Raw genomic sequence first — 25,914 nt, forward strand, 5'->3', positions numbered from 1 at the left:
ATTGACCTGTGATTCTTGATTTGATGTTATTAATAAATTTGGTATGCGTTAACATACTTATCACATTGAATTCTTCATGACATTTTCCTTGACAGTAATATGATTGTTGCATATTGCTTCAGTTCACTTGTTAGTATTGCCCTTAACATCTCCTTCAGAAGGCAATAATCTTTTTTTTTTTTTTTTTTTTTTTTTTTTTAACCATAGATGTGCTCGGTATTTATTGGTTTGAATATGAAATGCCTCAAAGGTAAAATTTTCTTATGAGATACTGTCATACAATTAATTTCATTGGCAATTGAAGATGTTGCAATCAGATTCAACATCATTCAAGGCTTTTTCCTCTTTCAAAGAGAACAAATCAGTTTTGAATGTTTCCATCAGAATTAAATACCTGTAAAGTATTTTTGCTGTTGTTGAAACTGGATTTGTGGTATTACTTATGTGATGGCTGATGTATCTTTAAAATGTGCTGATCAAATGATCACTATTTAAAGTTGGTTAGGAGATGCTAACTTCCAGAAGTGAAACCTGGTATCAAAATAGTAGGCAGATTTAACAGAGATGTTTTGGAGAAAACACTGCAAACTGTATGACACCACAAACTACAGGAATTCGGAGTGAATGTGACTGGCATGGACTCTGAATGGATAGTGCGACTCTGAGCTGTCAGAATTTCATTTGTTGCACAAATCCATGATGACTTACAACTCACTGTATTCAAGTCTCACTGAAATTGATTTGGCCATCGATTTTTAACTTACCTTCAACATGTGGCTACTACAGAAGTATGAAGTAAGCAAGGGATTTTCTCAGGAGCAGAAATGGTCAAGGGTAAGAGACTTGAAGAGAAAAGATTTTCTGTGAGATCTGAGAGTTGGCTACTGGGATTTGTGAGTCATTTGGGGGTGGAAATGCAAGGCTCTTAGTTCAGTGTTGCTTACACAGGGGTCACTTGGGTCCGTCTGCAGCAGTCACCCAGGAATGTTATCACCCCAAAGCCATGATAGGGAGCTGCCTGAGGGAGCCATCAGGAAAAGCCAGCTTTAGAAAAGAGCCTAAATCCTGCTGGCCCTTAAAAGCAGTAAGCATATGATGCAGGGCTATGGGGAAGCAGGTCGCCTTGTTTAGCATTCTCAGCTGTGACTCTTTCCAAATTTAGGCCTCCAAACTAGATATCAGTTTCCTACAAGAACGATCCTATAAAGACTGCTATGCTGGATCAGCCAGGGTCCTGTCTTGTCCAGTCTTGTGTCTCAGGCAGTGCCTGAGAGCTGATGCCTAGAGAACAGTATAAGAACATGGCAAATGCTGTGAATTGAACTCAGATCTCTTAATTTGCAGAAGAATTACAATACCTTATAACCGTGGGCACAGAGTATGTGAGGGAGTTCCTCCTAATGAAAGTCTTTCATGTCATTTAGATAATTCAATACAAACTGGGCTGGAGCGAATATGAGACAGAATTTGCTATCTATTGTCCAGGACACATGTTCAGAATTTGGGATAAGCAGTATCTAGTCCTGCTCCAGTTATGAACTCACACGTTATGTAAAGCAGGATCAGTGTGACAGAGTAAACTGTATCATTCACCCTCAAATGGCACATAAGGGAATGCTTAAGGGAATTCATATGGCAAGCAAGGAAGTCCATTACCCAAACAGAAACAAGGACATGGCTTGATGGTGCAAGTGACAGGTGGTCATGGAGGTTGCACAGAAGCGCGCTGAGCACCCCAGGATGTGGCAGAGAGCCCAGGCTGTGCTTGGGCTGTAACTACTCCAGCCTGAGCATCCCACCTCTTTAAAAGGTTCCTTTAGTGCAGGTCTGAAAACAAGTCTTCTAATCTTCCAGGGGACTTTATCTAGAAGACCATTTTGTTTCAAGAGGAAGAAATCTCCTTCATTCACTGTCCTGGTATTCACTACCAATACAAAGATTAGCAGACATCAGATGGAACCCATAGGTTGCAGGTTCAAACCAAAATGGTTCCTCTTTGCAGAGCATGTTGGTGTACTGGGAACTTTGTACCATGAGGCTCTGTAGATGCTAAAAGCCTACCGAGGCTTAAAAATGATGAAGCATGTGCCTGGAAGAAAAACCCACCTGTGACTATAACTCAGGGAGATGTCACCTGTAGTGGAAATGTTTTTGGAAATGGTTCCAGAACCCTCCCCCCCCAAAAAAAATATATTGTGACAAGAATTGGAAGAAATATTCCAGGTCACACAGAAGAGGAATTTAGTGTCAGTTTCCTGTCCTCCAGGTGAGGACTTAACCACCTGCTGGCCGGTATAAAAGCTTACGCATGGTTTCACTTCCCTCAGGCTCATGGCTTTAGGAGTGTTGCTTCGTGGTGGTCCCACAGGTACTTGAGAAATCCGCTGGGCTATCTGTGATTACACTCCTGTCTGAGGGCAAAGACACAGGCACCTCACGTGCACAGCAATTCGTAGAGAGAGAATTTACCTGCTTACACATTTAGGTGGTGGATGTAAACAGATCACAGCAGTTCCTGCGTTTGTGGACCTAAATTACCCTTTTCATTCCCATGTTTTGCTGACCTTAGCTGCTTCTGAAGTGCCCTAGACATTATGTATTTACATTGATGCTTTTGTAGAATTTCTATCTATTTGTAAAAATGAATTCACCTGTACTACTGAATTCCTGCTAAATTTGGTTTAGTTTTTATTTTACCATTTTTTGTTTGTTTCTACATGTTCTTATTATAGGCCTATTTTTTTTTTTTTTTTTTCTTGAATGATTCAATTTTCCTCAGAATTCTCTGCTTTCAATGATAGTATTAGGGTATCCTTCATTCTGAGAAGAATTTAGTTGAATGTTTGAAAATCTTTTACATTGATGGCAAGAACTACCAGCAAACTGATATTTGGTGGCTTTTTCATGCACCCTTTTTTGCTGTTACATAAGTAAATTACTTTCATTGTTGTCTCTTGAAAAAATTGGTTTACTTTTGGATACTCTCCTGAAATGTTGTACTTTTTTATTTTTTTTATTTTAGATTTAATTTTTTCAAAAATCACATAGTTATTTTATTGTGGAAAAAATGATGTCTGTGCATTAAACCAGCACAAATTAGGCTCCCATAAGATCTGTTTGATAACTTGGCTTGTAGATATGGTACTGGTGCTGCTAATGTGTGAACTCAATCTGAATAGAAACAAAAAAAAAACGACCATGAAGCCTTACCAGAGGGTTTGTCTTGTCCACCAGTCACCATCAGGAGTACAGTGTAAAAATATTCTTACCCAGAATATACTTTCTAAGGCACATTTGTATACTAGTTGTTTTAAAGTGATGACAACAAAAAAAAAATCTGAATATATTAGAAGTGATGAAGAAGTGATTAGGAAAGAATTTGATGCTGACTAAGAGATCTTGCAAAGAGTCTCTCATGTTTCAGGCTTGCTTAGGCAGATATGAAAGGTCACAAGATTGCAAGTATTCAATTAATACATTCAAACAAGTTATCCCTTTTTAGAAGGGATGCATTCTCACACTGCACAGGGAAGAAGTAAAGGTAGACTACTTAAACAAACCCCATTTTTTTTCACTTTTTTTTTTTTTTGGCAGCTGCAGATGCCCAACAGCTCATTAGTTCACTATCTGTACCTTAGCTGAGAGATAAAAACTTTTTAAAATAGACTCACAATCACGTGAACATGCTCTGATAAGCAGAGTTTGGATGAGAAAAACAACTTCTGAAGTGTGCACTTAGGTAGCTATGAGGGTTGAAACAAGCTGATCATTTAGAATTTGATCTTTTGATGTGAACAGGCGTATTTCTTGTGGCACTGTGCCCTTAACTAGTCTCATGAAATGAAGTATATTTTTCAAGTAGGCAGGTGCAAAGATATCACAGCACATTGTATCTTTGCTTTTGTGTGATCTCAGAAACTTTATAAAAATTGACTCAAGATCTAATTTTTTCCTAGGTAATCGTAAAAACTTTGGAGTTTCATGTGAGCAAAATCTAATTTGCTTTAATGGGACAAATACACAGTCTGCTGACATAGCTGTTTGCAAAAGCAGTTCCCAAATTCCTGACACTTTACCTCCACCCACATAGCATTCTCCCATCTTTCATTTTACATACATGCGCACACAAACACTCTTTCTACAGAAAGCATGTCAAAAGCCTCTTCATCCTGAGTGCTCTGATGAATGTTTGAGGTTCTAGTGGAAGTGTAATGAATAGGAAATAGCTTGTGTCCTATGTAGCAGACAAGAAGCCCTGAAGCAGGCATGATTTTGTTCTTTGTTCCAGAAATCCTCAGTGTAAGCACTTTTGCTGTTGACCAGAACTGCTATGGGCCAATGCAGCCTTAAATCTTTTGTTGACTTATCACTAGTAAGAAGCCAAAGAAAAATGCCTAGCAATTACTTCAATCTATCTGTGACCGTGCTCTTTCCTGAAATGTTTGGATTTGCAAGAAGGAGAGAGGCCTATGAAAACCCTCTTCACTTAGAGGGTGGTGAGGCACTAGAACAGGTTGCCCAGAAAGGTTGTGGATGCCCCATCCCTGGAGGTGTTCAAGGCCAGGCTGGATAGGGCTTTGGGCAACCTGGTCTGGTGGGAGGTGTCCCTGCTCATGGCAGGAGGGGTTGGAACTGGGTGATCTTTAAGGTCCCTTCCAACCCAGGCCATTCTGTGATTCTATGATGATGAACCCCTCAGGACAGACACCTCACCTGCAGTCTTCTGGCTTGTTTGTGAACTTCAGGTGATGCTGTGGGTCGCAGCTGCTCTCTGATAAAAGGCAGGTGCCGATGAGTGTTCCAGAGCAAAAGGTGTCCTCTACAAATCTACCTGAAGCTCCGTGGTTGCCCATCAAATATGCATCCTCCACCCAAGTCCTCAGCTTTAGGATTTTTGTGCTGATTGCTTGCCCTGGCTCTGGGAGGTCATATCACCACCATTACATTCAATGAGTAGGTTTCACATTTCTGGCTAGGAAAAAACTTTTTCTGAAAGAAAGTTTCAATCTTTGGCAGTTTGTTCTGTGATGCTAATTGATGATGACAGCTTTCAAAGCTTGTGCTGAAAATAGTGTCTAAGAGAGAGACAGCTGAAAATAGTTAATTACCTGGTAGGTGGGGCTTCCATTAGTACTGTAGGAAACTTGGAGTAAGTTTCCGTCTTGGTCTTCAAAGAGAGACATATTCAAAACTGTTCTGTCCATCCTTCTCAGTGTTTCCACTAGTCAGTCCCTCCTGGATTCAAGGAACCTTCCAGATTAAAAGTGACTAAAAGCAAATATGTTCTGTTAAAAGATTTTGTTCAAGCAAACTGACTTATGTGGAAGAAAATACTTAAATGAAAAATTCCTGGTCCACTTCAGAACTGCAAAGGAGATGAGATTTCCTATGTATAATGGCAATACAGAGTCAGCTGAGGCAATACTACATGCAACAAGCACAGTGTTTGGCTTCTTCTACTGAAATTAAAGGCAACATTTTAAATGAATGAAATGTTACCAGCTACCAGTATATCTGGTAATTTCCTTCAAGGATCTTTTCTGGGAAGCAGAGAAAAAATAAGTACTTAGTACAAGAGGGCTTTTGAGCCACTTTCAAAGATAACTTGTTTCATTTCCTTAACTTTCCAACTTTTTTTCTCACTGCCAACTTCTGGCTAGTTAACAAACAAGACCTAATAGTCAGGGCAGATGCAAAATCAGAGACTGGAGCTGTAAGACATGTACTGCATGAGGTAACTGCCTTTTTGATAGACTGCATTTGTCAATAATACATTTCCTTTAAAAGTTAGAGAAAGGGCATTTCAGAGAAGAGGACTGATCCTGCAAGCACACGTGCTTTGTGTTTTTCTGGAGTGGCTGAGTTCTTCCATTGACCTGCAGCCTCTGCTGCAATAAATAAATACCTTAGCTGGGTGATGTTTGAAAGACTGAGCTTCTAATCACTTTTTTTTTCTTTCTTTTTTTTTTTTTTTTCCCCCCTGATGAAACAGCCTTAACCAGAAGGAAAATGAAAAGACAGAATTTGACAGAAATAATACACTGACAACCTTTTCTTAAATGCATATATAGATATATATATAAGAAATATATATGTAGAAAATAACCTGAACCTTTAGTAAAAAGCATGCATAACTACATTTACATTGGATTGCAGTGGGACTTAAAGTGCTAAGGTTTTTAAACTTTATTTTTTTAGTTTGAACCTGGATATGCTTCTATATTTGTAAACCTCTGAAACTGTTCACAAAGCATTGATTATGAAGCTTTTAGATTGCGCATTGGTTTGTGCATACAGATGTGAAAACATTGTTTAAAAATGCTTATGATTTCTTAATATTATTCACAGGAGTTATGTAGTCTCTGGGATAAAGTATGCTAACAAGTTATTTGCTGAAATGTAAGAAGGAGAGTTTTATTAAGTCCAAATCTGTTTATAACCTGTAAATCTTCCAACTTGTCAAAACATTGGGTGAGAAAGTAATACATGAGCTATAGGGTCTTTTTTGTAGAATTTAAAAGAAGAATCTATATCTGATGTCTTATTTAAGGATCCCTGTTAGTAGAAATCAAAACTTCAAATAATATCTCAAAACAACAAATGGATAACTGAAACACTTCAAGTTTTTTAACTTTTAAATTAACTTCCTCATTTATATAATTTGAATTGCAATATTCATTTCCCTCTGAAATGCAGTTTTCAGGACATGGATGAAAAATAGAAAGCAATCTCTGTTGGTAACAAACTGTGCATATATAATATTATTTTCCAGCACATTTGAAGTTGACTCTAAGTTGAGTCTGTTGCATTGAATCAAACTCTTGTGAGCATGCTGATAAATGTTACTTCTCTATTACTAGTAATGACAGAAATAACATTTAGTTGGCATCCAAGATATATTTATGTCCTTTTCAAAGCTAAGACCACATTGAGAAATCACATCCGTTTCCACTCAGATCTTAGGTAAAATTTGACTTATTTCAAGTAATGCTCAGCAAAGAACTGTCCAAAGTGATAAAAATAAAAATCAGCATGTTATCTGAAGCTTTGCAGGACTTTCCTCAATCCAGACATTTTAGAATATAGCAGTCAGCAAGCAACATTCTCCTTGGATCTGCCAGCTCTGCCCTTAGGAGACTGCAGAGTCACCCATCTGAGACAAAAGGAACAGAGGTCTTTTTCAGATGCTACAATAGAATATAAAACTTACAATTTGAAGCATGGGGCATGTGTCTTTACTTTTAGCCTAATCAAAAACATGGTATAAGATAACCAAGACTTAACAACACTTAAACAATATCAAAACGCTAAACTGCCGGACAAGAGGAGAAAGAAAACATCCCATGTCACTTATGTTAATTATGTCTGCTAATGGTAACAGCTTGAAGGTAAACACTTTTCTGTGGTGATGAAGGTAGTTTAAGGATCTGTGTGGAATATCTCAGGACTGCTGCCAGAATCAGCCTTGGTAGTACTGAGTGTATTTTCAGGTATTATAGAAAACGTGGATTTTGATATGCTTTAAAGTGATTGAAATGTTAAATCTCCCAAAATGCAGTTCTGGCTATAAACTAACTCAATTGCTTCTTTAATCTAAAGCTATGATTATTATCTTCGTGTCTTCCTTTGATTGCTTAGAGTGGAGGTGCAACATGAAGTACAAATGTGTAGGAATGAATCTATTGAATCTACACTCCGTCACTACACGAAAAAGTTTTATATTACATCACCACCTGTATTCTTATGCTACATGCTTCTGAAGAAAATATTGCTGGGAAGTAAAAGACAATGTACAGACTTATGTTCATTAAAATTAAATCACCTGCCATTTTTGAAATGCAATGATCTTTTTGATTAGTTCATAGTGTCTATCGAGACATTCTTATTTATATGTTTTCATCTGAAAATCTAAAGTATATTTTGGAAGATAACATTGACAAGGTTTTGCTCAAATCTGGGAGACTCTCCATTAGAAGCCTGGCATCAGTAGCATACTTTCAAGCCCAACACCTGGATACACTGTTTTCCTCACCTTTCTCAAGGTCTGCTTCAGATGTTGCAAACTCTACCAGTGATAACTTAAAGGTAGTTTGCAAACTGGAAATAGAAAAGACAGTGTCCGAGAAGCCTAGCTGAGTTATAAAGACAAATAGAGGAAGGAAAATGTCATTGGTCAGATGTGTTGGCCAGATGTGTTAATAAATGCTGTAATACAAGATGAGTTAGTTGACACTGGAATATAAGGCCAAGAACATAAGGCTAGACAGAAGGAAAACCTGATTATGAAAGTAAACAGCACCATTTATCTCTCTGTTCTGGCAGGAATATGACTTGCAGGGCAAAATCAGAACTTTACTTTAGGTAAAGATAGCAATCTGCTTGGGATCGTCCTAGCTGTGAAGGGCTTCTTGGCTGGACTCCTATAGGAACCTTGATAGATGCCATATTTTATCCCTGGGCAAGAAAACCAAACAAGCAAAAGGTCTTCTAAGTTAAGGCTAGCACATGTTAATTAGGCATATTTTCATCACCAGAAGTAGTCAAATAGTGTAAGGTGGATGTAACATATTTGCGAACACTTGGTGAAGACTGAAGTTGTGGTTAGCCATGGATTGCTAGAACATTTTAGAGCAGACGAGGTTGCAGGCACTTGCTCAGGGCTGCCCAGGAAGCCTGAGGCAGACCAGGGCATAGAAATCAGTTCTCAACCTGCCTGGATTTGTTGGCTAAAGAAATTATGCTTGTTCTTGGTACAAAATGTACATTCTGCTGTAGAGAATCTACATTCTTTTTCCTACACTCTAAAATATCTGAGGAATGGTGCATGACTATTCAGCTGAGTGATTATGCCAGTGTACAAAACTCAAAATATTTTTTCTTAGTGAAACAAAGTCAAGTTTGTAAAATGACAACCCTTCACACAAGCTCTTTTGTTGGAAAAAAAAATAAAAATAAACTGACTTAATTGGAACAAGTGTAGCTATTCTTCCAAATAGATAAAGTCAGATGAAAATGACCCTGGTGCTGTTAAACATGCAGTATTCTTGATATCTGGGAAAGCTGAAGTTAAATGTTTAAAGACAGCTGCTTTTTAGTGATTAGCACTGAAAAGAAAAGAAAATCCTAAGTATACCATCCTCTTCTGTGAATGTGTGGAAGAAGCAAGCAGCCATTCAGCTTTACCTTCTTACATGTTTGTAGCTGAGTGCCTGAATAATAATGCTTTGTAGCCAGCATTCTTCTGGGCCCACACAGGCCTACTCAGAAAATAGCTGCTTAAAAGGACCTCTGAAAATCGCTACTGAGAAGAAGAAAATATGAGCTCTTCTTCAGTTTTGTCACACACATTTCTTCACTGCTTTTTGAAGTTCCTTTTTTATTTTTCTCCAAGCTGTGTTATGGACAGCAGACTGGGGAAGGAGACAGTCAAATTACCAGCCCAGTGAGTTTTATTAATGAAGGACAGGTAAGAATGCTAGTAGATAGGCTCATGGTGATTGTGATTGTTTGTTAAATTGCTTGCACAGGTGACTGAGAGGGTGGTGTGGCTTCTGACATAAAACCTGTTGCTGATTATACATGATGAAATAATCAATTTTTTAATGATCAAAATACCAACTGCCTCCACCTATGATTGGTTAAAAGTTTAAAAAGAAAATTTAGTGTCTGAAGATTTGTAAAATATGCTGTGTATCCTTAACCTACCATCAGTGAGAACACTTCTGTTTGGTTCCCTATGGAAAGGAGCTGAGGCATCTGGGCTAACTGGTATTATAAAGCTTTCACTGGTGCCTACTGGAATGGGAGCAGGTAAACTAGAAGTCCTCAGTCTGGTCATATAAGAGTGGATTAAGACTAAGGTTTTAATTTGCACTTTATGAAGTCTATGAAAACATCACTTTTAAAATTTAAATTATCTTTTTATGTTAATTTTATTTTTTATTTTTATTTTTTAAACCTTTTTTCTGATTGATAAAAATCTGACAAATCCAGGTGCTGGATGGCTTTATGGATCTGCAAAATCATATTTAAGAGTATGTCACAATCAATCACTGAGAAGATTAAAATGTGAAAGCCGTACTATTCTCTTGTCATTGATATACAGATGCCAGATGTATTTCCTTTGAAAATTTAATCTCTACAGCTCTACTTGTTTCCTTATATCCTTTGGATCCCTGCTCCAAAAATGTAGCACCTTAGCAAAAGGAATGCCTAGACACAAGTTACTGTGGTTTGGGAAGGGATCTATTGAAAATGTCATGCTTCAGAGGTTTAAAATAAACGAAAATGAAAGTTTAGTAATAATGGCAGAGTCTGAACACAGGAGACAACTTGATAGAATCTGTGTTGCCAAGAGCAAATTGCATCAACCTTTTCTTTTCCCCTGTCAGATCAATTACCTTTAAATGAAAAGTTACCTTCCAATTAAACCCAACTTGGTCAAAACTTTTTAACCCTCAAAAAACCTTTACAGTTTGCAGATTTCAAAAATGAAAAAATATATATTTTTAACAAACCTGAAAAAGCTATCCAAAAATTAGACATAATTCTACCATTGTTTAGCTAATAGACAGAAGTAATAGAGAGGGAAAGGAAACTTTTGGTGAAGAAAAGCTCCAGATGGAGCTGGATGTTTGCATTTGGGGGTGGCAGACAATGACAGGAGCTTTTAGTCTCAGGCAGAGAGAAGAGGTATATCCAAGTCACCCAGAGACAGCTGGTCAAAGTTGGATGATAAGGGTGTTTAGGCTCTGTATTGAAGCATCATGAACAGAACAGTAACTGGAGACTGTCAGTGCTGTTGTGTATGCTGAAATACTGCTAAAGTGGTCTTGCTAAAAGAGATTGGCAGAGAAGCATGGAGAGACCCGTCATCCAGCACATCCTCATCAGAGTCCAGGAGGGATTTCACACACAGCTTCTAACTTGGAGCCATTTAAAGCACACCTGCAAAACTTAGCTGTTAAAGGGGGCTCTAGCAGTCCTTCTTCAGCTGTGTTTAAACAAAGCAGGAAAGTAGTTCCTCAAAAATGAGCAAAAACATTACGAAGGTGGAAAATGCTCAGTCTCACCTGTTGTGTCCAAATTACTACCAAGCCTCAAGGGTAGGGTTGAAGACCAGATATCTAGTACAACTTATGTAAAACAGAGAAACACACATAGTGCTGCAAGAGTTTGTAGGCAATCTAATTGAAGCATTAGCAGTCTAATCATAGAGTTATTATGTTGTTAATTCCCTTTTCTGTGACAGGGGGTCAGTATGGAGGAGGCACTTACCACAAGCAATATTTATCAGAATACATTTATTAGCCCAGTTATTACTGTTAATAGAATGAGGCTGTTTTTATTAACAGCAGGTGGCTGTTCACATGGTGCCTTTACCTGCTCAGCTGTGTCTCTGGTACACTTGCACAGTCGCTCAAGGCTATCTAGCTGGAGACAGAGTTGCAAGGGCAACCCTTTGTACAGGAGCAGAAGGTTGTTCTATGCCTTTGGCTTCTAGGTGAGGTCATGAAGTTACTCCAGGTGACCTTTTTTTTTTCTTCTGTTGTGTGTATAACCCCTCAGTCTTTGTCCATATAGCATCCCACAGCCTGCTGGGATGAGGTCAAAATTACCCAGCTTGTTCACTCTTGATGTGACAGGTGTGTGCTGGTGGCCTTGGGCAGGCTGGACTGACTCTTGGTATTCTGAATGCATCAGTTTTTGTTCATTCAACAGGACCACTAATCCCCTGAGCCTGTCATTTTGGGAGGGACTTTCATGCACTAACTTTCATACCTACCATCTCTTCAATCTACTGCCCCCCCCAAGTCAGGCCTTTTACATAAATGAACACAAATTCACACATGCATAGGGCTTTTATGTCAATTACTGGTCCAGTTACAGTGATATTCACAGTTAAAGTTCAAGTGATCTAATTAGTACAGGTCTTTACTAACAATGATATAATTAAAACCTACATATGCTAGCTTTCTCCTTTTGTACTTTTTTTTTTTTTTCCTTCCTACGTGTTATGACAAATGGTGGGGATTTCTGGTTGTTTACAGGGAGGTGCATGATGTTAATGGTGGAATTTACTTCTTTTGTGCATTTAACCCACTTTGAGTTATTTTTATATGTTTGCTAACATACATGCTATATGTTTATTTTGTCATTTATCTTTCTTCATTGGCCAGCAAATGCTGTTATATCCAAACATTACTGTATGTGGTTTTATGATTTCTTTCTTTCTTTCTTTATTTTTTAAAGCTGGATACTGCTTCTTTGTTTCCTTTTTTACCCTTAATACCAGTACGCAAGGTTTCATTCCTGTAGTGAGCAATAACTTATTATTAATGGTTTATGCTTGTAGCCCTCGGGCCCCTATCCTGTACTTGTGCTTTCAAGGCTTCAGCTATTATCTTGTGCTTGTATTTTTGGAGGGCTCTGTTAAAATCCCCTGTTTTTCTTCAGTGGCCTTCAAGCTATCATTTCTGATAACATAACATCTCTTTTATTAACGCACATATTCTGCTTTTGGAGTCACTCAATAGTTCACTGTACAAAGATAATGGTCCATTAGAAGACACAGGGATCTACAGAGGCACTAATGTGATACTGGGTAGCACCTGCTATCAAAACATTTTGCTTACCATGACATCTCTGGTGTGTTACTGAAGTTGCCCTGCAACATCTCGTTGTAAGGACAGCTGCTAAGGTGCTTGTTGTTGGTGGCAGCACCAGATGGGCTCCTCTGGGCTCGATTTTCCCACAATAGTGGTGGCAGGATGGACAGTGCCCAGCAGTGTGGTGGGGAAACTTCACCACTTGTAGGAGAGGTTCAGTGCTGGCTGAAATCCCTCCAGCCATCACCTGCTCAGACAGAAATATCTAGGAACTGAAGTGGAGGTGGCTGATGTGTGCTACTGTAAAACTGACATTCCTTGTTAGCATCATCCACCAAGACTGATCTCTCAGCTCTGACAGATACAAGGAGGGATTTGTATCTATTCCCAAAGCTTGATTTGAAAATGGCACCTGCTTTTGGAAGAAGAAAATAAGGGCAATTATGTCATACACATTAATGAGACTGTGCCCAAAGACTTTTTTTGAGGATGACAGCAGCATTCTGGGACTCTCTTGCACAGCTGAAATTGCAAGAAACTCTTACAGGAAATACCATCAATTCAGGCTAACTTTAAATTTCTTACTGAATAATTGAGGTGAGAACTTCAACTTTTGTGAATTTATTCACAAAAAGACTGAAAAAGTGAGTTCTGTTGTGCCTTGCTGCTGCTATACCAATGTGACTAAGCAGGCTGCAGACTTTTTGTTGGGTAGGAGAAGGATCATGACATTGTACAAGCACATAAGTGTATCAGTGTGTGTGAATGTCTCTGTGTATACACCAGTATGGATGCTCTACACACAAAGTCATACACCCTAAGAACTTGTAAGAACCTTTGGTTAGGTGCAGATATTTTTTTTGTCTCTAGAGGCACTGGACTTGGTCTGAAGCCTCCCATATCTCAGTGAGTCTTTTGACTGCTAAGGTTTTTGATAATCGGTGCACGTACATGCCAGACAGCACCAGGTTTTTACAATTTTCTTTTGCAATCAGCTTTTAAACTTTTTCAGTCTACTTTTGTCAGTCCCTGAATGCCTTCTATGCAAGACCAGATGGCAAGTCTGGCCACACTATAAAAAACCTGTGCAAAATCAGAGAGACAACATTTCTGGGTCATTTCTGATTGATCCATACAATGAAATGAATGCAGGACAGGCAGAAGGGAACAGTGGTAATATGCTGAAAGGGAAGCTGTGTGCAAGCTGGTGTGGGACTGCCTACCTGGAGCTTTGTGCATAGATGAGGGACTAGAACATCTTGGGGTGCTACAACAGAGGTGTTTTTAGCTTGGAAGACGTTGCTTCCTAGCTGTTTTAGGAGACTGGCACAAGTAAGGGCTTTAAGGATGTCAGTGGTACATAAAATATGACTTGGAGATCCAGGTTGCCTTGAGGTCCAATGTCACTAGAGCATTTAATCAAGCTGCATTTAATTACATTAATTAATTGTAACAGGCAAGTTATATTACTCCCCCTTTGCAACAGAGGAAATTAAAGGTTATCTTTACTTACTTTTCACTTTGCTCAGCTGCATCTGTGTAGACCAGTATGAAAGAGTAATTACAGTTGTATAAAGTCTGCCAGGCTGAAAAGCTAATTAAAATTATTACTGAAAAGAAACATTTCAGCTGAATGAACTCTTGCATTGTGAATAATGACAATTTTATACTATTAGTCATTTGCTCTTTCTAGTGTTTTTCATGCATTGATTTTCAAAAGATATTCATCTGCATGTGAGTTTTAGTGTGTGCTGCTGTACTGAGGGAAGCTAAGTGCTTTGTTCAAGGTGATACAATGAGCACGTATGTAGCAGAGCTAGGAAATGGTGTGGGGAACTTCTCGGACCACAGCTGTCGATGGGAATTTTGGCACAAACTTCATCGGGGCTGAAATTTCACCCTGGACTTCTGGAATGGCTTTAGCTTTTCCCCTGAAGTTTCACACGAAGCTGGTGTTCAGATGATCATCTGCTGCTGTTTGTAAAAGGTTTCAGATAAACTGGAGCTCATACTACACAATAATCAGCTAATCTGTACTGGGTTACTCTGATAGATACAGTAAATCAGGATAGAAAAATTTGCTGAAGATTCTTACATATCATTAACTGATTCGTTTATATCAGATTAGCCTTGTTCTCAGTCTACAGGAGAAGACAATATCTGTTCTGTTGTCTGACTTTAGTCTGAACACAGAAAAGGAGTCTAAGAACAGCTTACACAAGACAGACATTTTTGGATGGCCCACCTCCGGGCTGGGCTCACTGCTTTAGCTGTGCCCTGTGTGTGAAAACTATATTTAGCAGGAATTTGGGGCATGTGAATTTGTGCTCTGACCAAAGCAGCACATCAGTCAACATATTTCTATGTCATGTTGCACACATTTAGTTTTTTTTCCTATTATTTATGACTATATTTTCTTTTCTGTCCTTTAAATAAATAAGCCACCTCAAAAGGAAGTACTTGATATTTCAAGAGTGAGGTTTTCTCAAGGTATCATTTTATTAGTGAAATGACTTGTATTAACAAATCAGTGGAAGAAGCAGTAATGTGAACCAGCATATTCAATTTCACTTTAGCAATCTGTATTCCAGAAGGAAATCCTGGCAAGCAATCAGTGACAATGGGACCTCAATTTAAATTACAAAATAGGCAGTGTACTGAATTCATATAGCCTAAGAGAGAGAATAAATAGAAGTGTTCATTTGTCTTCATAAGGTACCCAGGACAATAAATATGTGCTCTCCAAGTAAGGACTGTAGATGCTGTGGTAATAAAAGCAATAATTAATATAATTTAATTTACTACCCTGGGCCAGTTGTAAATTGATGGTATTAATTATGTGACAAACCTGTTGACAACGACAAACTGATGACACAGGAAGTCATGGAAATCATTTAAAATAAGTTTCTCCTTTTAAAACTATTTGGCAACATATTATGCAGCTGTCTATAGCCCCCTAATGGATATTCAATAGTTAGTTATATTAAACTCTGTAATTTATACTCTTCAAAGAACTAAGTAACATAAAAGCATGCACTTAAAGCCAAGCAATTATGACATTGTGCATAAAGTTGATTACATAATATAAAACAGAATTCATTAGTATTAACTTGAATACACATTGCAGATGCCACCGTAACTATATTGTTTCAAGTGAATTAGAGCAGCAGGGAATGTATCGCATTGAATTATTTCTGCTGTTATTATTGTGTCTGAAGAAAGGACGATGATCTACAAGATTTCAGAAATATTTTTTTATTTAGAAGTTTCATAAATATATATATTTTTAATTTTATTTCTCTATTATTTACTTCTGCATGTCAGAATAGCTACCAATAGATGTAATTAAATGTTGAAGGTCCATTGTGTTCATTTCCTTCAGTTCGTCTAGGATAGAGACACCAGCCAGAGAGATACAATAAATTAAATAAGTATATAGAGTATATGAAAAAAGGTGCAAAATTATTTCTCTACCTGAGGAAAAAAAAAAAGTCAACAGCAGCATGTAAGAATTCCTTTTGTCGATTTTTTATTTTTTTCTTCCTTTTTTGGAAGAAATAGAAGAAATAATTGAAAACTAAAGGCCATAGTGCTAAAAGCTATTGAAAATTTTTTAAAAAAGGGAGAAACTTTCTCTCTCTCTCTCTTGTTTGCAGCATTACCAGTTAAAAATTATTAAAATTTTGCAATGTAAAAGTATTTTAACTTATTTTTTGAAATCACCAAAATGAAAACAATCACTTAAAAGATATTTTTAAACAAGATTTTTTCTCTTTTGTTTTCCCTGGTGGAAACATTTGGGTTTTCTAACCAGTATTGTGATATTTGCTCATTGCTTAGGTTTCTGTGATGCAACCTAGATTGCATGACCAGTTTTACCTGCTAGGAGTTCCTGTTTTCCACTCCCTATAAGTGAATTTAAAGGGAGTGCATTTCTGCACATTGCCACGCGGTATCTGGCAATGTAAAACTTTCTAAAATTTCTAAATTTTCTATTTTTTAATATTTTTTTCTAAAATTTCTAAATTTTCTAAAACTTTCTAAAATTTCTACAAGCAGTAATTCTACTTGTTGGTTTTGCTTTCTAAAGTCCAGAAAAAATAAAATATACTAAGGGAATATAAATACTGTCATGTTTTAATGACACTTTTCAGCTGAAAAAATGTTCTAACTTGCACATCTTTATATATGTTTTCCAACCTTAGTTTTAGCTTGCAACCCATTTTGATAATGAGTTCCGTGATGTGTTTAGGCCAAATACAATGAGTTTTTCTTCATGTATCCTTTAATTTTTCCACCAAAGCGATAACACTGGAACTGCAGGATGAGACATGGTATAGAATTAGGGTCTGGGAATTCTGGAAATGTGCTCACAATATATCGTCATTACTATGCAATGGTTGGGGTCTTTGTAACTCGGCTTTTTGTTCACATTTCCTCATTACAAATACAGAGATACAGTACTTGGAGTTTGGCAATGCTAACACATTTGATTGCAATTTTCTATAGTTCTGTTTGTGTGGGGCTAGTTGTTTGCACACTTTTTTTCTTTCTCTCTTCTTTTCTCTTTCATAAGGAATATTTTGTGCTGATAGGTATTACTCTCTGACACAGGAGTGCTCACAGATACAAAACAGTTGATGTCAAGTATCAAGTAAGAGCATGACAAGAAGACAAGGTAGAGAAGGGAAAATTTTGTAAAGATGGCTGAGGTAGAGTCATTAGCTGCATTTCCTAAGTAGAGATGGAAGATGAAAGCACAGCCACATACCTGCAGGAAAGCAAAGGTCATCTCTAGCTAATTTCAGTGGAGATTTAGGTGCTATGAAAGACCTTAATGGGTAGTGTCAGCTGTAGGGTAAACACTAATGCTAATATGATATGTGCTCCTGCCTGGCTACAGGCAAACCTGCCTCTTGAAAAGCACCTTTGGGTGGTTGGATGTGTCCCTTGGCTGCGCTGCAGGGACTGGCTTCTGCTACCTAATGAGTACGTGCTCAAATACTCGTATACTCTGTTGGTTTGTATTAGGAGTAAGGACAAGGCATTTAATGTGCTAGTTATTCCTATTTAAAAATTGTGCCGCTGGTTTATGAAGAGCAGTGATCAGGCTTGTATGCCGTGGCTGCTGAGAGAAAGACAGAGCCATGTCATTTCTCTCTCATGTAAAATACAAGAGCTCCTGGTGCCGTGGAGCATTTAGCGGTCACTCTTCTGTTACTGATTCAGGCACTCCTGTGCTTGGCCACTTGGATGGAAAGGGGGAAGTGGAAGGGAGGAAAGCAGGAGATCACTCTGTCCCTGAGCCATCGAAGCACACACCTCTAACTGGTGTAAATCTGCAATGTAGCATAACTTACTGGTGAGAGTTTGTAAATACAAAACCCAATTTCAGAACTGACATGGCTGCCATTTACTCAGAGTTTTTCACTTTCAAGCATCAAAACATCTTATTCTTTCCAAATTAGAGGTGGACACATGGAAATTTGTTCTGGATATGGCTCAGAGAACTGGGTTCTCCTAAGCTGTAGATACAACAGCAAATGGTATAAATAACCTGCCTCTGTTTTGCACAAGTCCTCCAGGAGACAGCTGTCAGTGGAAGTAACTAATATTTCCTAATTTAATAAATAAATAAAAAAAAGGAAATATGCGTCTATCATTTTTAACGTTCCAGCCATAAGACTGAGTCATGTGAATGTATTCATAATTCCAATGCATAATTGCATTTACTTATAGATGCAAATTGCAAAGAAGCATAATGAGAACCATAGCTCTCCAATTTGCTTCACTTTAAACAAACAAGCCAAAAAAAAGTGTTAAAGCAATAGTCCTGTTTTTCTGTATGATTCATTATACTTCAAGGCTGTGCATATTAGGGTTCCTTGAAAAAGCAATTAACTTCTATAGGCTTTGAACCAGAAGTTAAAACAAGACACACACACACACGAAGCTATAAATTCCAGTTGGTGTATGTGGTTAAATGGCCCAAAGAAAATGGGGTGAAATGCTTTCCTTGAAGCAGAATCCATCCCAGGTGTTACTCAGAATTGGCTGTATTTGTATTAAGAAATGTAAACATGTTTTAGTTTCTTCTAGCAGAGCAAAGGTTTTTCTAATTTACTATAAATTATTAAGCAAATACTGTAGGAGTTATATGATGTCCAGATATGGTGTATAATTACTTTGTCATTCTACTAATGTGGAGTTAAACTAAGCAGCCTTGAAATGAATTGAATTTTTTCTGTTTTGGTATGGAAAGTGGAAAGAATAACGAATTATTGAACAATTCTTCTCATGTCTTCTGTGCTACATCACGAGTATAAATAGGATGTTGATGGGTATAATCAAAGCAGTATTTTTCTGTGAAAAAAGACCTTAAATGCATTGAATTGATATAAAACCTATTGACCAGTATAATTAATAATTGACTTGTAAGTTATATAGATGAAGTAGTTCATGTAATTGCTATATGTTATTTCAACTTAGACCAAAATAACCTGGACAAACTGACAAAAATGTCGAACTAATTATGTGTTTTGCAGGCCACTTCTCAAGAATCTGAAACCAAACCATTGACTTTCACATTTGTGCCATCCATCGGCCGACTTCCAACTCATTTTGAGGTTGTAGATGTCTCTAAGTTCCTTGTGACTATTCCAGAGGAGCCAAAAGATCTCAGCAATCAAGAAATTATAAATGAGGTAGAGCTTGTTTGTGTTTATTTTTTCTATTCTTTTAAAGAATATGGAATTTTTTGTCCTGAGCATCGCTGAACTGAAGTTCTTTCCCTTGAAAGGTCTTGGCTTGTGTTTGGTTTTAGTTACCAAGTCTACCAGAGATGCAGAGTTATTGTGCAAGAGATAATTGTTCAACAGCCTATTTTGCTGTTAGCAGAACTTACTTTGGAAGAAAATCTTTTACCATTTTGATACTCTCCTCTGTCCATCATGCAAAATTGTATTCTTGGCAGAGGAGGGGGGATTCCTTCCAGATCTTCATGAGAGCAAAGGCAGTGTGTGAGGAATGTTATCACATGGAAATCCACCAAGAGGTGGTCACTAGATCCTGATTTTAGCAAATGCCAGTGCTGCAGCTTCCAGCTAAGGTGCCAATCCCCTTCATAGCTATGTAGTAATGCATCAGCCAAAGAGAAAACTTGCTTTCTTTGTTTTTAAAGCTTGTCCTCATGATTTTATGTGACAGTGAAACCAACAGCACAACATATCTGGTTCTCCTGCCGCAGTGTTTGTTATTCCTTTACTGCTTCACAACACTTGCAGCCTCTTATTTTATTCCATGCTGTTTGAAAGGAGAGTGGAATCCTCAAGTTAATTTTAATGCTTTGTGGTGCTTTTGCTCTTGTGTAACAGCTCCTTCCCTGGGACCATCAGTGGAGCTGCAGTTCTTGGTGCTTTTCCACATAGCAAACTTTTCACAAGGGTTCACCGTCCTCTGACCTGACCATGTGCCATCACTTTCAGAAGCCTCTGTGACTGAAAAGGGGTCATGTCGGGGCAGAGAATAGGTGTGTTTGAAGACACATGCACTGAAATATCGTCCTCAGGATGTTTAACTCATTAGATATATTTCCAACCATTCAGTATTGGTTTTGTTATAAGTAGTGCCCCGGGAAATGCAGAATTGAGTACTGCTGACATCTGTCACCCTGTGTTTTAACACTCTGTTAGGCAGAGAAAACTTTCCTGACAAGTGATGCAGTACTGAGACCTTCATAGCATTGGCTACTCTCTTTTCTAGAACGTCTAGAACCTGGACAATGTTTGAAAAAACACATAAAACCAACAACCAACCAACCAAACACAAAATCCCCAACAAAAAAAAACAAACAAAAAAACACTAAGGGCCTGAGTTTGAAGGTATCTCCCTGTATGTTCCATTGTATTTCTTTTTAAAGACCTGAGCTCCCGGGACTCCTGGAGCTGTCAATGGAAATTTGTTGTTACTACTTTCCTCAAGCAGAATGCAAATTTGAGCCCCATCTACATGTTTTCTCTTGAGTACACAATATTTCTTTTTCACTTGATTCCTTCTTCAAGACAAACATATTTTGCCATGGCAATTTTAATACTGATTTGGTAATTTGCATGTCATATGCCCAGGTTGCACTACTACTCCTACTCTCATTCAGTGCATACTTGAGAAGTCGCATTCTGGAAGTGGAACTATGAACAACAATTGTAGTCTGTGCTGAGATGCTTAAACACACAGTAAAGCTCTCTGACCTCAGATTCTCTGTCTACCCTTTTGAGAGAATGCCTTCGATTGAAGGCCTTTGTTCCTTCATTAACATGTATAGGTTTTGTCCCAGATTTGTCTGCCAGACCCCTCTGAGGAACATTGTCTGTTCCTGTGGATCCTGCAGTCAGGATGCCTTCCCATCGTGTCTGGCGCAGTCAGCTCTAACAGCTCATTCGGCTTGATTGCACCCTCCTTTCAGTTCCCAACCCAGCTGTAGCACCAGGCTCAGGATGCCATTATACTGCAAGTCCCCTGTTGCTCCCTGAGTTGCAAAGAGGCATCTCCCACAGCATTGGGAGCTGGCTGGGTGTTGGGAAAGCTGGAAGCTCCCTAAGGAACAGCGTGGTAGCCTGTTTCCGCTTGGATCAAGTCCAAATTCTTCATTCTTTTGCATTCTTTGCAATTTTGGTAGCACAGTGTCAGCCATCATGGCAAGCCAAAATTCCTTCTCATTTTGGAAGACACAAATAAATTGCATCTAACTGGGATCTTTCCCCTTGTATCTCTTGCAGTCTAACGTAGTCTCTGATGAGCAGTCCTTAAAGAGCAGTGTCAGGCGAGACTGTGTGCCTGCCATCCATCCAGACAGCACCCAAACGGTTCTCCAGTCCCTGGGGTGTAACCCAAGCAAAGGAAAAATGCAGGAGAACGACCTTTTTAAGGCTGAGTTTATCCTGATTACGGACTCCGGTGATGAAGATGAAGCAGCCGCTACCTCGATCAACATCCAAAGGCCTTCCAATGGGTACGGTCCTATCAGCGCCCAGCTGCTGGCTACATCCCACATTTCCCCTGGCACTGAGACAAGGAAGCCTGGTGATGGGCATCTTCCAGGTGCTGGGCTTTCCCACAGCACTGCTGATCAGCAAAAACAGCAGGTAACCTATTTCTTTTTTTTTTAAGTTCTTGAGAAAACTGTGGCTTTCAAAATCTTTCACGACATGGACATTGATTCTTTTTGTAAAGAAGCTTGGCCAATTTATTCTTTAATCTGAAGTTTTGTTAGCCATTTCTGTAATGTTTGTATTCTATGGAGTCATTCCTACCCTTCTGACTTGGTGCCTCTCCCTGTAGCACTGGTGCTTAAACAGAGCAGGTAATACAGATCTATTATTTTTTCCTTTCTTTCCTTTAAGAGCAGCTCATCATGACAGCAGGTTAATCAGATGGTGTTAGATTCCTAGCTAGACTAAATTGGCTAAGGTCATTGAAATCAGTGGAGCCTGTAGATCATTTGAATTATTAACACCTGACTTCCTGGGCCTAATTTTTCCCGGCACCTGCTGCAGCCCTTTATGCTAGAGAAATAGGCTATAAAAGTCCTATTATTCTGATTGTTACTTAGCACTGATTCTGCACAGGTGTAAAGAACTAGTGAAGATGAAAGGTCTGTTTTACATTGATCTTCCTAGAGACACATTTATTGATTTATTGAAACTTCAAATCCTCAATGAGAAAGGAAAAAAAAAAAAGTCTTAAATATTTCACTTTTAAAATGCATGAATCTGATTTAGTGCATGAAAAGTTAATGTATCTCATCTAGAAAAGAGCACTAATAGTTTTTAAAGGTGTATACACAATGGAAAAACTTACCTTTTAGCAAAATAGCAACACCCCTCTCTTGTGGAATAAATTCAGATATTTCCTTTGACCTCAGCTGGGTTTCCAACAGTTGAAAGTGCAATTCTTCATCAATATGTTAAAGAGAAAGTACTGGATACTCCGAAAATGAATAAGGCATTCTTCTTAGTGTTAAAAGACTTGTGCTACTTTTTTTTTTCTTTTTTTTCTTTCTTTTTTTTTTAATCCATCAAATTCAGTGTTGATTTTTGATGGAGAAAATTGTGAAAAAGAAATCCATTCTGGTTTGAGCTTCACAGCATTATGAAACATTCATTTTTTCCTGGAAACTCTCAGTGAATAAGTAAGAATTTTACCTGAGGAAGACGTAAAGGCATAGGTAAATCTGTGTAGGGGAAGCAGCTTGTAAAAGAATAATGGTCCAAGGGAAATACAAACTTACTTCAGCAACTTTAAGTATGCAAATTCTGTCAGACATAGCTGGCTGGTTTCTTTAAAAGCTACTACAAAAATTGCATGGATTTTTTGTAAGATTGCAGAAAAAAATGATGGGCTGTTTTCTTCTTCAATTTTTGGTGACTTGATGCGTAAACAGGGATCTGCTTGGTAAAGAAACAGAAAATACAGGTTGCATAGAACAAGGAATTAAAGCCTAATGTTAGTAACTGTTCACCTGAATGTGACTAGACATAGTATGTTACCCATAATATGGATAACACATATATCATCATTATTCTTAAGTTACAAACCTTCAAGACTTAGTACTTCCTTGGTCTTAATTTTCTAAATATTAGCTGTCTCTCTCTCTTCACAGGAAGAGGATGTTTTCACTAAGCTGATTTTACTGATGTTCTGATTCTTCAGTGTTTTCTTAGGCACCACTCTTTCTGGTTTGCTATCTAATAAAACACCATCAGTTCAAATATGAAGGAAAATCACCAAAAGATTATATAGCTGAATTATTTATCTGAGTAGTCCAAAGGACTCTAAACAGAGGCTACCTTGTCAGTTCCATGACTATAAAGCCAGTATCATGTCCCATTTAAGAGTTATTACATATAACATTATGTTCATTTAGAATCATAATTAGGTTTAATAAACAATTTCCTGTTGGAAATGAGAAAAGCAAGGATCAGCACTGAAGACCATTGTGTTGTACGGGGATCAGTCTGAACCAGAAGGCTCCTACAGCTCCATGTATTTCTGAATTCATTTAGAAGAAAGAAAAAAAGAAAAATCATTAAAAATATTGAAGCTTCTGTTGTTCTTTGAGATGGAATGGCTGATTTTGGATAATGCCATTGCATATTAAAATATTTATAGATATATGTGTATGTATATATAAAGTTATGCTGGTCACATTTGGGACTCTTTCTTCATAGTTTACTCTTTAAATATATATACATAAATAATATATATATATTGGTTAAAGAGAGTCTAGCCACGTGACAGAGAGGCAGACTGGCTCTTGTCCTTGGGAATGCACCCTTTGGGGTAAGGGGGATGTGGCTGCTCCCCTGAGTGCCAGGGGACATTAGCTCAGCTTGGAGAAACTTCTCAACTCCCTGTGGGGAATCAATAACCAAAAGGGTTTTTTAGGTTGTCAAAGTCACTTGACATTCCTCTGTCTGGTGCATGTCATCTGGTTTGGCTTCTCCAGACAAATCAGTCAAGAGCCCTCTAAAATCCTGCCATAGCCAAGAAGAATGCATCTTCCTTGTTGGGAGAAACCAGACAGTTCTGAATGGCATCTGTGTTAATCGGGTCTCAGATCACAGTTTGATTTACTATGCTGTCTCCGGATATTATGTCAAGTTTTTTACAGTCTCCAGTGCTTCCTTCTCTCTTTCTGGTTCTCAGGTCACAGGCTGAGGTAGGGAAATGACGTCAGTTTTTCCTATCTCCAATAAAATTCTAGCAAGATCAAAGCTTGGTTAACTGGTCCCAGAAGCAGGTCTCCATTAAGCCGTGTTCTCTCTCAGACATGTTTGTCACACTGTTTCCCTTTTCCTGTTTCACTAACACACCTCTCAGGGCCTTGCTAGTGTCAGTAATGGCATTTTTTGTGCCCTTCCAAAATAATGTGATCTCATCAGAAAGACCTGTTACCTTACACCTAGCTCTGGTCTGCGATTTCAAATATGCTGAAGGTCTCCTGGGCAAGACTCTACACTAAGATTAAGACCTATCTGATATTTCCGGGATCATCATCAATGCAACATGAAAATCTGTTTCAAGTTCCTTGATCCCTTCGTGCCAATGTAACCTTGCCACTTATTTAAACTTTTTTTTTTTAATACAGTTTCAGAAGTATATATCTGAAGTTCTGATGAACAGAGAAAAAAAAAACTTACAATTGAATCACAGACCAAATGAACACAAATCCACTTCTATCATTCACTTCTTCTGCACTAGTACAGTAGTTAAACCACAAAAGTGTTTTAAAGTAGGAGAGAAACTGAATGGAGAAAATCAAACCAAACCAAACTAAAACAAATCCCTTGATTGAGGGAAGTTATATCTCACCTACTGGCACTGGTAAGGCTGCACCAGTAAACTGTGCCCATTTTAGCAGTTCCCCACAACCTAACTTGAAAGCGATGTGGAGAAGGGATTGGAGGCCCTGCACAAAACTGCTGAAGCAGCAGGGATACAATGTGAGCTGCGGATGAGGGAACTGGCTTTGTTTACTCCAGCAAAAAGGCAGCCAAGGAGGCATCAGGGAGCAGCCCACAACTACTCAAAGGACAGTTACGGATATGATGGAGCCAAACTGTTCTGCAGTGGCAGATGAGACAGCAATGGCCACAAATTCAAGCGTGAATGTCCCAGTGGGACATCAGGAGGAGCTTCCTCAGGGGAAGGTGGTGCTGCACTCACACAGGCTGCCTGGGGGATGCTGGAGCAGCCCTGGTCAGGGGCTTCAGAGACCTGGCAGAACTGCTACAGCTAATGTGAGGGGCTGGTGGTGGTCAGAGCCCTGCTCTGAGCAGGAGGCTGGACTGACGATCTCAGGATACCACTTCTAACCAACTTTGATATGATTCTCTGACCTTGAAATAAGAGTGTGATCATCTATAAATGTAGATAATACTGTAATATAATAGCAAAACCTTTTCAGAAGGCTTAAATGATGGTTTAATTAGCTCAGCACATAAATGTTCAGTGATGTTCAAACTGGACGAAGACTACGGCAAAATGTCTTTGTCGTACTTTTAGGAGCATATTTATCATCTGCTATCAAGAACATTTTCCTACCTGCTTATAAATCTTTCTTATTAAGCTTTAGCTAATTAGAAGTCATTGCACATCCTGGTCTTTCATTATGGAGTTTCATATTAGTTCCTCATTTTCTTTTAATCCATTGTCTTTGTAAGGGAAATTTATCTATTCCATTCTCAAATATAGGGATTTAATTCTCCAACTTTGTTTTGACAGTTGATTAGCTTCCAGAACTCATTAT

The 25,914-nt window shown here is 38.3% G+C and overlaps 1 protein-coding gene across 1 annotated transcript in view; it reads left to right on the plus strand.

The window, feature by feature from the left end:
• Positions 1-5,720: 5,720 nt before the first annotated feature.
• The window catches only part of LOC121066995 (muscular LMNA interacting protein), an 80,229-nt gene continuing 60,035 nt past the window's right edge, over positions 5,721-25,914 (plus strand). Inside the window, exons 1-4 of the mRNA XM_040550885.1 lie at positions 5,721-5,734; positions 9,310-9,466; positions 19,154-19,312; positions 21,383-21,748. Coding sequence (XP_040406819.1) covers positions 5,721-5,734; positions 9,310-9,466; positions 19,154-19,312; positions 21,383-21,748 — 696 coding nt within the window. The remainder of the gene's footprint in view (positions 5,735-9,309; positions 9,467-19,153; positions 19,313-21,382; positions 21,749-25,914) is intronic.

This window comes from Cygnus olor, chromosome 3 (assembly GCF_009769625.2).
Source record: "Cygnus olor isolate bCygOlo1 chromosome 3, bCygOlo1.pri.v2, whole genome shotgun sequence".
Taxonomy (NCBI): domain Eukaryota; kingdom Metazoa; phylum Chordata; class Aves; order Anseriformes; family Anatidae; genus Cygnus; species Cygnus olor.